This window comes from Tachysurus fulvidraco, chromosome 14 (assembly GCF_022655615.1).
Source record: "Tachysurus fulvidraco isolate hzauxx_2018 chromosome 14, HZAU_PFXX_2.0, whole genome shotgun sequence".
NCBI classification, from domain to species: domain Eukaryota; kingdom Metazoa; phylum Chordata; class Actinopteri; order Siluriformes; family Bagridae; genus Tachysurus; species Tachysurus fulvidraco.
The window spans coordinates 12,039,923-12,051,715 of record NC_062531.1 but is presented as its reverse complement, the minus strand read 5'-3'; the positions used below and the strand labels follow the sequence as shown (position 1 = coordinate 12,051,715).

Genomic DNA, 11,793 nt, shown 5'->3' with positions numbered 1-11,793 from the left:
TCGGGCAAAAGGAGCCCCAACTGAGTGCTGTACATGCTCATACTTTTCATCTTCATACTTTTCAGTTGGCCCAGATTTCTAAAAAAATCCTTTCTTTGTATTGGTCTTAAGTAATAATAAAATTTTCTGAGATACCGAATTTGGGGTTTTACATAGTTGTCAGTTATAATCATCTAAATTAAAAGAAATAAACATTTGAAATATCAGTCTGTGTGTAATGAATGAATATAATATACAAGTTTCACTTTTTGAATGGAATTAGTGAAATAAATCAATTTTTTTGATGATATTCTAATTATATGACCAGCACCTGTATATTCAAAACTTTGCTCATAGTTTAAAAATACAAAACAATTTAAAAACAAAAATAAAGCAGTGTTATGATAAATACCTAAAATACCTATAAATACCTTTAAAAAAAAGAGAAACCTAAAAATAATACAAGGCTTTTGCACATTTACCGGTTATAAAAGAAGATCTTGAATTTCAGCAAATCCTCTTTAGATGCTGGTGTGTTTACCTTCTTCAGACCGTCTTGAAATCGAGCATCGCTGTTAAAGTCATAGAAGTCAAATCTCCTGTAGAGAGACTCCATTACTCTAAAAGAGGGAAGAGGCAGTGCAACATGTAACAGGAGTTAGATTAATACCCACACTATACTCGCCAAAATAAACATTTTAACACCGCATTATAACCAGCCACACCAGTCTGCGTACCAGTTTTCTTTCCGTATACGCCTACTAGTTTAATCATAAATGACTCTTATTGAATTTTTAAAGTTTGACGACCCTGCTTGGTAGGAGATGAATTTCAAAATAAAAGTCTTGTCATTACGGAATGACAAATTCTTCATCCATGAAGACTATATTTAAGACACGAACTTATTTTTATGCATAACATTATTCATGGAATAAAGCTGTACCAGTGTGGTTTATTTGTATTTATTTATTTTATTTTTCAGTATTGTATTATTTTATTTGATGTATTTGCAGACTAAGTGATTATTTTTAAATAATTATTTATGATTGAATATATATTCAATATGTAACAATTGCCATGAATATATATATTTTGGGTGGTATGAAGGACTTCATGTTTTTTTGTGCAAAACACTGTACATAAAGCTGAATTTAAAGTGTGTGATATGGCCCATTGCAATTAGTCAGTAATAGATCATAGATCTCCCAGCATTGCATAAGATGACAATTTATCCAGAGTTGTACCTTTGAGAGAGAGAGAGAGAGAGAGAGAGAGAGAGAGAGAGAGAGAGAGAGAGAGAGAGAGAGAGAGAGAGAGAGAGAGATGCATAATCTAAGAATGTCACCTTCCGTGTTATTAAGCGGATGGACTTAGCCCCTTACCTGTAATTCCACCTGTATTTGTCAATCATTAATTTCTCAGATCAGGAAGACAACCAGGAACTTCCTTAGCACAGAGCAGAATCCTCACTGACCGTCTTTTGAACCAGTTGCCCCCTTATATTAATCTGAGCCAAATTATAAAAAGCCTGAATCCTGTTATCGAGGTGCTGGAGTCCTGAGATCTGAGGAATGAACAGAAAAGTAGACAACTGCAGCCTAATGGGTGCTGAGATCCCACTTTCATCTGGGTTCTTTAAAGGTAGGAGACAAAACCTAAATCTTCGGCTTAGCACTTGTGCCTTGTTTATCTCCAATACAGTGCTTTAGCAATCTGTAACTGTATGATTAAGCATATGAGTTTTGTTTGGCTGAGACTGTTGTGAATTGCAGAAGTTCCTTCAAATACTACCCAATGGCTACAAGCTGATTTTTTGTGTTTTATAATCAAAATGACAAACACTACACAATCTTTGTGATAATATTAATTTACCTGTGTTTTCTCATCATATTGGTTTTCTATGTAATACAGTTTTGTTCATGAATGAAGGGATGCTAATGTTTTCTTTTCATGAAGTGATTAAAAATGAGCTGTGGTTGTACCTCGTCCCAGCCGCTCTGGCTGCCCTGCTACTGGCTCTCTTCCTGGAGGAGGTTGGCTTCTTCCTCCGCCACATGCCTTCATCCAGACGCAGGTGCCTCAGCCTCTGGATCCTGGGCATGTATCCGGTAAAACAATGCCTGTGATGGGTCACTAACAGTCAGCGGATGGTTTTTTAATGTGATTTGCTTTGGAAGGTTGATGATATTATTGCTATGCTTTCACATCAGGTCTTTGGCATGACCTCCATCATTGCACTATACGTACCTCGGTCCTCCTCGTTGTGCAATTTTATAGCTTCTTTGTAAGTGACTTTGTAATATGATGCAAAATCATCTGAAATCTACATATTTTGCTTCTGTGAGTACTTCTAGAGAAGAAATACTCAATTTTCTCAAAAGTATACTTGTTTTTGTTTTAAAGATATCACTCCATTACACTGTTGAAGTTCATGGGTCTTATAGAAAACTTCTTTGGAGGGAAGGCCCGATTGTTTGAGGTGCTGGCTGGGGAAAAGGTTTCTCCTGACCCTTTTCCCTGCTGTTGCTGCTGCTGTTTGCCCCTAATCAACATCAACAGGTAAAGGGGGCACATTTACATGCTCATTTTGTAATGCATACAAGTATATGATTTTGTGCTACCAGAATTATGTTTTAAAGGCTTTATCTAAATATTTAATAATGCCAGTTTGCTGTAACATCACACACACTTGTGTGCTACAGGACAAGTATGGGATGGATGATGGTTGCAGTCCTCCAGCTCTCTGTGGTCAGAACTCTTGTGTTCTTCATCACACTTGTCCTCTGGACCGACGAACAGTATGACTACGGGGATGTGAGTCTGCTACCAACAAATCTAGTCCTTCTTGTTACAAATTTTTTGCCAGAATATACTCTTTATATTTACTTCACACATAAAGGAAGCTACTGAAGGAACATTATTTAACTGTAACCCTGTTTGGATCAGTTCCAAAATCTAATCATCTGCTGGTTACAATCATAATTATCTACCAGTCCCTCAGATATTCAAGCACTCATACTTGAGATGCAAATACTCAGAATCACAAAACATAATTCCTTCACCACTCAGTGCCAGAGCCAGGAAAATTAGCACATAACTCTTATGTCACAGTAAATTTTTCAGTGGTAATGGTACTACTATTCATTCTTAAAGAAAAAAAAACCAACTTTAATATTTAATTTAATAATATTCATTTAGTATTTTAGAATATAAAGCACTAGTTTAACCAAAGACCAAAGACTTTTTTGGTTAAACTATAAATAAAAGCACATTTATTTCAGTTTACTAAATGCTTATCCAACTTATTAACTATAAATTTGTATGTTATTTGTGTGTTCTTTATCCCAGGTTGATTCAGTTGATCCAAACATTTATGTAAATGCAATCATTGGAGTGTCCACCTTCTTGTCATATTATGGCTACCTGCTGTTTTATAAGGCAACAAAGAGAGCACTTCATGGCTATGGGCTTCGAGCCAAATTTGTTTGCATCATTGTTGTCTTAGTCCTGTGTGGACTTCAGAATGGAATTTTGGAAACTATGGGGGCACTAAATGTTGTGCCCTGTGTACCTCCATTCTCTGCTCTGTTTCGCTCTCAGTGTAAGTCCCTGCATGAGTCCAGGAGTTATTATATACAGTATTTGCTGAAGTAAGCACTGAACCCTTAATTTGAATTTCTTTTCTCTCTCTGTCTCAGTAATCTATCACTATTCAGTAATCGTGGAGATGTTCTGCATCAGCCTTTTTGCACGCAACACATTCCGTAAAATCGAGCCCAGTCTAGAGGATGCATATAGCCTTGAGGAAGGAATCAGTCACAAAGCCATTCAAACAGACGCGCAGGTACCTTTTGCAGTGCAGCTCAGCACACAGGCAGAGGAGCCATGGTGCTCTAACCCTGGCTACAGCAGTGATAGTGAAGACAGCTTGTGCAGAATTGAACATGCTCCACTGGATCACTTTCCTTTTCCCTTACAGTCCAAGCCTCTGGATTTGTCAGAGCTAGACACCAATAAGCTACCTGAGGAGTGTAAGAGCACAGAACCCTCAACCATAACAGTTAGTGCTGAGATCAACTATGTGGTAAATTCTGATGTCACTGTTGTATAGCAGCAGACATATTAAGCCAGATAAAACCACTGATTATCTCTCTACTTTCAGCTCATATCAGCAGCTGTGTTAAATCCCCAAATGACAAAAATTCCAGAACCTTGATAGTGTTCGGTCTCCGTGCTTCAATCACTAAACAATGGCTTTAAGTGTGAGCATGTTTTATATGACTTGATTTTATATTATGTATGCCATTGTAAAGTTATTTTCTTGCAAACCTGATGAGATATTACAGTTGTTTTGTATGATACCAAAATGTTTAGTATAGTATTTATAATGTTACGTATAGTATATTTGTGTATAGTATTTTTCATAATAATAATAATTTTCCATAATAATGACAAACTAACTTAACAAATAATAATTTATCAAAAAAAAAACCATCTCAAAACCAATAATCTATCTTAATGCAATGGGCAAACCATAATTACAGTAAATAAGATATACTGTACAGTAGGCCTAATATGGTTTGTGCAATAAGTATGTGCAGTTGAACATAAACAATTCTTTTATATAGATAGATACATCAAAATCATCTATTTTATGACAGCTGTATGATAATTATTTTTGAACATGAGATTGACTGTTATTGGTTCATTCTGAACACAGCCACATCCCCAGTGTGAATACTTATACAACCAAATCGTTGTAATAATTTATTAATTTTATTAATTAATAATTTCTGACTATTTTTTCTACTGAAATTTTATGTTGTATTTTTACATAGAGGATGGAAAAAGTTTTGACATAATTTAACGAACATTTAATGCCCATCTATCATTTTTACATACAAAAAGACATATACTAAATAGAAGATAGCTGAATAACAATGCAGACTGGGAGGTTGTTTAATGTCGAGATTTCGCTGTACTGTAGAGGATCACACTATTTGCATGATTTGCCATTTTTATGGAAACAAAATGAAAATAGTGAACTGTTTTTAATATCCTCGGTTTACACAGATTTGTATAAAGAGATGGCCACGTATATTGTAAAAATTTACAACAAATGTGATAATTTCATGTAAAAAAAAATCATGTCCTTAATTGTGAGAAAAGAACAGTAGCCTCTATCAATGTAGACGAACGGTCACCAGATTTAGTCCAGATCATAGTGTCCCTATCAGTTCCTGGTCTCACAAATGCTCTTGTGGCTATATAAGCAAATCCCCACAGCCACACTCTAAAATTTAGTGGAAAACCTTCCAAGAAGGTTATTATAACATGAAAATTGGGGACTAAATCTGGAATGTCCAACAGTCACATATGGTTGTATTTATCAGGTGCCCACATACTAGTTGCAATGTAGTGTAATACAAAAAGAAAAGTTGTGGAATGTGTTCATCTTAATTGTCTTTATTTATAATAATCAAAATATGACAGAAGCGTCAATCAAAATGTCTTTACTCAACCCAAAACTAACTACAAAGTTAAAAATGCATAAATGTTTCAGTGCTTGGTCCTTTCAATCCCTTAAATATCATGTTACGTCATATTGTAGTGAGTCTAGAACCAGATTGATTGAACTATTAAATACGGTCAGGTCCATAAATATTGGGACATCGACACAATTCTAACATTTTTGGCTCTATACACCACCACAATGGATCTGAAATGAAACGAACAAGTTGTGCTTTAACTGCAGACTGTCAGCTTTAATTTGAGGGCATTTACATCCAAATCAGGTGAACGGTGTAGGAATTACAACAGTTTGCATATGTGCATATGTGCCTCCCACTTGTTAAGGGACCAAAAGTAATGGGAAAAGCAACCAAAGAGTTTTTTAAGGGAAAAAAGTGGAATGTAATGCAACGGCCAAGTCAATCACCTGACCTGAATCCGATTGAGCATGCATTTCACTTGCTGAAGACAAAATTGAAGGGAAAATGCCCCAAGAACAAGCAGGAACTGAAGACAGTTGCAGTAGAGGCCTGGCAGAGCATCACCAGGGATGAAACCCAGCGTCAGGTAATGTCTATGCGTTCCAGACTTCAGGCTGTAATTGACTGTAAAGGATTTGCAACCAAGTATTAAAAAAGTGAAAGTTTGCTTTATGGTTATTATTTTGTCCCATTACTTTTGGTACCCATTTTTAGGGTCATGATTGTTTCGTTTTGAGGTTTTGTTCAAACCGACCAACGAAAATATCCTCGCTAATGAATGTATTCTTAAATCTTACCCAGATAGTGCTATTTTCTGATTGGCTATTGTGTAGTCTATTTTTTTTTTTTTTTTTTTGATTGGCTGATAAGTGTCAGGCTCGACTAAGCGGTGCGGACTGATACATTATGGGAGCTGCGGCTTATTAAATATATGATAAATAGTCAAAATGTTTTTCTGCGTGAGAAATACGATGTGTGGCGGGAGAGCGTGAGAAAAGACCGAAATTGCGTGACTGACACTCTCAATGCGTGACACTTGACAGCCCAGCTGTTACTTCATATAAAAGTACAGCTGTACTGAGAGCAAATATACAGTATAAAATTACTATATTTACTGTTTATTTGTCTGAGTGACTAGCTTTTGCGGTGTTATGTAAAATTTCACACACAAAAAAATACATTATGACTAACATGCTAACACTACTGATTTATTCCAGACTGAATCATGAAACACTGACCACAAAATAACACGCTTGTGTTCAGAGGAAGAACAATTGACCAATGAAAATCGAGTAGCTTTCTCTTGGCAACACCTTGGCCAATCACTACCGTGTAATATTTACCTCACTTCCGGTATATTTGAGCCATGTTTAGGAAGACTAGAGAAAGAAAAGTATGGCGCGGTGTTTAAAAGGTAAGCAACGCTGGTGCAGCTTAAGGTGATTATCCTATGCATGTCGTTAAAAGTGAGTGGTAGTTGTATGACCAACATGATTTTAAGAAGAAGAAAAAAAAACAAAAACAAATTGACAAAAAATTCCACTTGTGCTCTGAAGACTGCAGCGTGTCCTGCAGATACACGTGGGATGAGCTGCAGGTTCTTTGTCGGACACAGAAGTTAGTGTGCAAGCAGCTGGCTGTGACCAAACACGACTTCAGTGACTATGTGGTTGAATACCTGTGTAATTATAGAAGAATTAAGGTGAGAGAACACTACAGAGGTGTAATGGTAAATGTATCAGATTATTGTCATAATATCATATTATTGTTTTTTATTAATATCACATATGTACTATGTCCCTGTGTAGACTCAAGAGTTTTTCCTGGTAAAGTGGAAAGGTTACTCGGAGTCAGAAAACACATGGGAACCGTACAAAAACCTTAAATGCCCCAAACTCCTCCAGCAGTTTCGGCGGGACTTGCGGTTATCTCTTCTTCACACTAATAAGCCTCTGGATTCAAGCCCACTGGATGCGACTGCAGTTTCCTTCATCATCCAGAGAGCCAAGCAGCGCCTGAAGCTGCGGCAATGGGAGGAAGAACTGAACCGTGCATGTCAGCACAAGGGGCGCATCTTTGTTAGGAATGATGTGGACCTGGACGGCCCTCCCAAAGACTTCACCTACATTAACAACTACAAAATCGGTTCAGGTGTAAAGTTCAACGAAGTAGCAGTAGGGTGTGAATGCACAGATTGTATTAAAGCACCTGTAAACGGCTGTTGTGCTGGAGCATCTGATAACCGCACAGCGTATAATGACAACATGCAGGTGAAAATCAGGCCCGGAATGCCCATCTACGAGTGTAACTCTCAGTGCCAATGTGGCACAGACTGCAGGAACAGAGTGGTACAAAGGGGCATCCAGTACGACCTGTGCATCTTTAAAACAGCTAATGGAAGAGGCTGGGGTGTGCGCACACTCGAGAGAATTCCCAAAAACTCTTTTGTCATGGAGTATCTTGGAGAGGTCAGTGCTCTGTGTTTCACGGTGTTATTGGGCAGACACACATCGTCTTACATCAACTTAACTGAAACAAACCAAAGTTGTAGAAAAACCATAGAAAGTTCCAACTAAACACAAGGATTGTAAGTGTTAATAAACGTTTGACAAATTACATCTTGTTTTCTTTATCGCTGCAATACTGTAAATGCAACAAGTAGAATCATGGAGCTAGGGACAATTTGTAGAATTGTACTCACAGCTTCGAATAAAGAGGTTACTGAAGAACAAATAAATGTATTCAAGCAGAACCATTATTTAAGCCATATTTTGCTGTCTCTGAAGAAATAGCTTGTAAAATTGCTATAAATCATTTATTCATTGTCAAATTGGTATACTGGGGTGGGTGTGTGTGTGTGTGTGTATGTGTATATATATATATATATAATATATATATATATATATATATATATATATATATATATATATATATATATATATATATATATTAGATTAATTGTATGCAATATGCCAAAATACTTGAAGCACCAAGATAGAAAAACATAAATTTTTTTGGCTCCTTTACTTTATGTAGAAATCAGGATCCACATTTTAAGATTTAGTCTTGTATTGCCTTCTGTTGCTTTCTATCCCTTGTGATTTATTTATTTATTTATTTATTTTTTAAGGTCATCACTTCAGAGGAGGCTGAGAGACGAGGACAGATGTATGATCAGCAGGGTGTCACCTACCTGTTTGATCTGGATTACGTGGCTGATGTCTTTACTGTGGATGCTGCCCACTATGGAAATATTTCCCACTTTGTCAACCACAGTGTGAGTGTAACTGATCATGCGCTGATTAGCTGTCAGTTTGGTTTGTTATAGCAGACCATAACAATCCTAACAGTCAGTTACTTATTTCATGGAGTTAATCTAATTTGTATAAATGACAACCTGCTGTGATATAAAGTCATGATGCATTAATTTTACATCAGCCTTGGACAAGATATCTTACTCTGGCCCTCGGCTTAACGTGAAGTAGGTGTAATGTATAACGTAATTAGATGCTCTTTTTGACATTTGACTACTTTTTGCCTTTTGTCAAGTTGCACTTGTCATCTTTTGCTGCAAAAACCTGATGTCTGAGTTGTAGCCCAGCATCCCATATATAACTTGCAGTATTGTTTTGCCACCATTTTGTATGCCATTTTGTAGTGCGATCCAAACTTGCAGGTGTATAATGTTTTCATTGATAATTTGGACGAACGGCTTCCCCGGATTGCTTTCTTTGCGACACGAGCAATAAGAACAGGAGAAGAGCTTACTTTTGACTACAAAATGACAAGTAAGCATGTGACTGTTTGTGACACATCATAGTAAGCACATCTTGAAAACTATGACCTTTTGCAATACGTAAAAGTCTTAATTATTAATGAGTTTGTGGTTTATTCATTTGTCTGCTGTGGTGTTCATTGTGTTACAGTTGATGAGATAGATGCAGAAAGCAACAAAATGGACACTAATTTCTGCCTGGCAGGAATGAATGATGCACCTAAAAATCGCATCCGCATGGAGTGCAAGTGTGGAGTAGAGAGCTGCAGGAAATACTTGTTTTAGTCCTGCCTGTAGAAACTGTCCACCTTATTTTTATGGTCTCCTTTCTACAGATGTCTCCTGATTTCCAAATTTTATTTTTTTAATGGTTACCTTTTATATGAGCTACATGCCCACTATTGGTGGTGATGATAATACTGATTTCCAATTATTTTGACCAAAAATACACACTGTCAGCATTTTGTATATTTTTTGGTTCTAATTATCAAATTTTACTGCTTCAATTTTTACAATACAGCTTTTACCAATAGATTTCACACTTATGTGCCTTCTTCATTGTACTGAAATTATTTGTTATTCTGACCATTATTTTAAGTAAATCTCTCTGCTGTAAGTATGCATTAAGTCCATATCAAGGCTATAGATTTAAAATGGCTAAAAGCAGCATTCTAGACAAGAAACTGTGACACAAATTTTACTTACAGGTGGTGTCTCACCGTTTGAATGTCCAGGGTTTAATCCTGATTTAGAGAATGAATAAATATTCTAGACTTTAATATATTTTGGTAAAGGAACCTCTGATGTGCTTAGAAATGTGTATTTGCTTCCAAACAATTGGCCCTTTTGTGCTAAATAGCCTTTTTAAATATGGTTGTAATTTCCAATAAAAGGCAGATTTACCACTAAATTGCATTGTATTGTCTTTTCCTAAAGAAGCCTGTTCCAGCCAGCAGATGGTGCTACTGTATTCCTCATGCTGTGATGCATGCAAATGAACCAAAGCCTTATTGTTTGTGGGTCAATTACATGAACGCTTGCTGGAGCTGCATTCAGCTGAAAACAGCATGCACAACACATTTTGATGAAGATGTAATCGATATGTAATGCTTTCTATACTTTGTTAGTTATTAAACATGAAGGTCATTGTTTTATAATGCTAACGTTTAGGAAGTTATTTGTACATTGACAAATTGCACCACAAATTCAGTTAAACCAAGTGTCAAGCGCAAGGCCTGTGTGCCAAATCCAGCTTTCAGTCTTGCTCCATTTGGCCTGTGTGGACTTGGAAAATAGTGAAATCGCCCAGAGTAGGCCTAGTCTACTGCTCAATGTTTTCACACACTCCAAAATTCACATCTGTATTGTAGCACAGGAGCCACAATTGTGCTGTGTGTGAACACATCTTGCACTGCTTAATTAAAACTGATTATTTTTAAAGTATATAAAGGGTATTTACTGAGAATTTACTGCACACTGCTGTGTATATATGCTCTCTGGTTTCTGTCATGGCTGCCTTGAACACGATCTGATATGTAGTTTAATATCAACACCCATGAGCTTAGATTTAGCAAAGAGTATTGCTGATACATATATATGGAGTTCAGCGCAATGCACAAAATCATGCAGATAACAGATCAAGAGCTCAGTTAATTCAGTTAATGTTCCCATCAAATATCAAAATGGGGTTTGAGTATTAGATACTGTTGAGTGTAAATATTCTAGTACAGCAGCAGTTTCTGAAATACTCTTACCAGCCCATCTGGTACCAACAACTACACCATATAGAGCACAATATTTTTTCATTATGACATATAATGTGATTATTAATTAAAACTCTTCACCTGTATCTGTAGGATTTTATGCAGTGTCCTGCCATATGGTTTGATGATTATAAAACTGCAGGTGTTTTATAATGAAGTAGTTATTGAGTGGCCTAGGCAGAAGTAAGTTTGACTCCAGTGAGTTAAACATAGATACAAATGCAACCATAATCAAGCATTTGTAGTGCAGTGCCATGTTATGAGCCCTATTTATGCTGCATGCACTGTGAGTGTTGTCTTTCGCTGGTTTCTCTTTAGGTACCCCATATTTATGTTCATGAGGAAAGTCATGATTGTATTACGACTCCTGCGACTACCACGTTCAGACACGTTTAAATGGCAAATCTATGTGCAGGACAGACTGAGCCATTTGAATTTTAATTCCTTTTCTAATAAAGATTTGCCTTCTAAACACCACTAAATAGAAATTCAGTCTGACCTGCAACAATTTTTTCCTGATATCATTTTCTACATGAATTAATGACAATAAAATTGGAGACATAACATTCCTATACATTTTTTTTTTCAGTTAGTCTTTCTGAGCATAGTGGAAAATCTGCAGCTGCTCCCTCTGGGTCTGAGTTTAGGTCAGTCAGCTCTATTGAGCTTTATGTTACTTTCCAAAGGTCTATGTTCTCTGACCTCCATCTATTTTCCTTCTGTTCATCTCCTGGCTTTGATCTTTCTCTTAGCAGATCTATCCTCCCCTTCTTCCATGTCCTGT

The 11,793-nt window shown here is 36.6% G+C and overlaps 3 protein-coding genes across 5 annotated transcripts in view; 2 read left to right on the top strand and 1 right to left on the bottom strand.

Annotated features, from left to right (window-relative positions):
• Positions 1–796, bottom strand: part of LOC113656204 — a 2,209-nt gene extending 1,413 nt beyond the window's left edge. Inside the window, exons 1-2 of one of the 2 annotated variants that reach the window (XM_027167323.2) lie at positions 717–796; positions 462–599 (exon numbers count right to left, since the gene is read on the bottom strand). In XM_027167323.2, coding sequence (XP_027023124.1) covers positions 462–595 — 134 coding nt within the window. In that variant the 5' untranslated portion in view covers positions 596–599; positions 717–796. The other variant, XM_047822867.1, reaches the window with a different exon arrangement.
• Positions 797–1,376: 580 nt separating this feature from the next.
• Positions 1,377–6,023, top strand: si:dkey-16n15.6 (organic solute transporter subunit alpha). Its single transcript, XM_027166832.2, has 7 exons — positions 1,377–1,620; positions 1,936–2,087; positions 2,190–2,263; positions 2,383–2,538; positions 2,682–2,793; positions 3,328–3,580; positions 3,678–6,023. The coding sequence occupies exons 1-7, from the start codon at positions 1,551–1,553 to the stop codon at positions 4,088–4,090; spliced, it is 1,230 nt and encodes a 409-aa protein (XP_027022633.1). The 5' UTR covers positions 1,377–1,550; the 3' UTR covers positions 4,091–6,023.
• A 711-nt stretch (positions 6,024–6,734) lies between these two features.
• suv39h1a (SUV39H1 histone lysine methyltransferase a) lies at positions 6,735–10,156 on the top strand. Of its 2 annotated transcripts, none has more exons than XM_027166727.2 (6): positions 6,735–6,885; positions 7,028–7,173; positions 7,280–7,939; positions 8,602–8,748; positions 9,148–9,259; positions 9,398–10,156. In XM_027166727.2, exons 1-6 carry the CDS (start codon positions 6,867–6,869, stop codon positions 9,529–9,531), a joined length of 1,218 nt encoding a protein of 405 aa, XP_027022528.1. In that variant the 5' UTR covers positions 6,735–6,866; the 3' UTR covers positions 9,532–10,156. The 2 variants fall into 2 exon arrangements, with proteins under 2 accessions (XP_027022528.1, XP_027022526.1); XM_027166725.2 differs by having other exon boundaries at positions 9,130–9,259.
• Positions 10,157–11,793: the final 1,637 nt, after the last annotated feature.

Coding starts and splice junctions, on each gene's coding strand:
- si:dkey-16n15.6 (XM_027166832.2), top strand. CDS start 1,551: ATGAACAGAAAAGTAGACAACTGCAGCCTAATGGGTGCTGAGATCCCA. Junction 2,088..2,189: donor GGATCCTGGGCATGTATCCG/GTAAAACAATGC, acceptor CTTTCACATCAG/GTCTTTGGCATGACCTCCAT. Junction 3,581..3,677: donor TGCTCTGTTTCGCTCTCAGT/GTAAGTCCCTGC, acceptor TCTCTGTCTCAG/TAATCTATCACTATTCAGTA.
- suv39h1a (XM_027166725.2), top strand. Junction 8,749..9,129: donor CCCACTTTGTCAACCACAGT/GTGAGTGTAACT, acceptor GCCATTTTGTAG/TGCGATCCAAACTTGCAGGT. Junction 9,260..9,397: donor TTTTGACTACAAAATGACAA/GTAAGCATGTGA, acceptor ATTGTGTTACAG/TTGATGAGATAGATGCAGAA.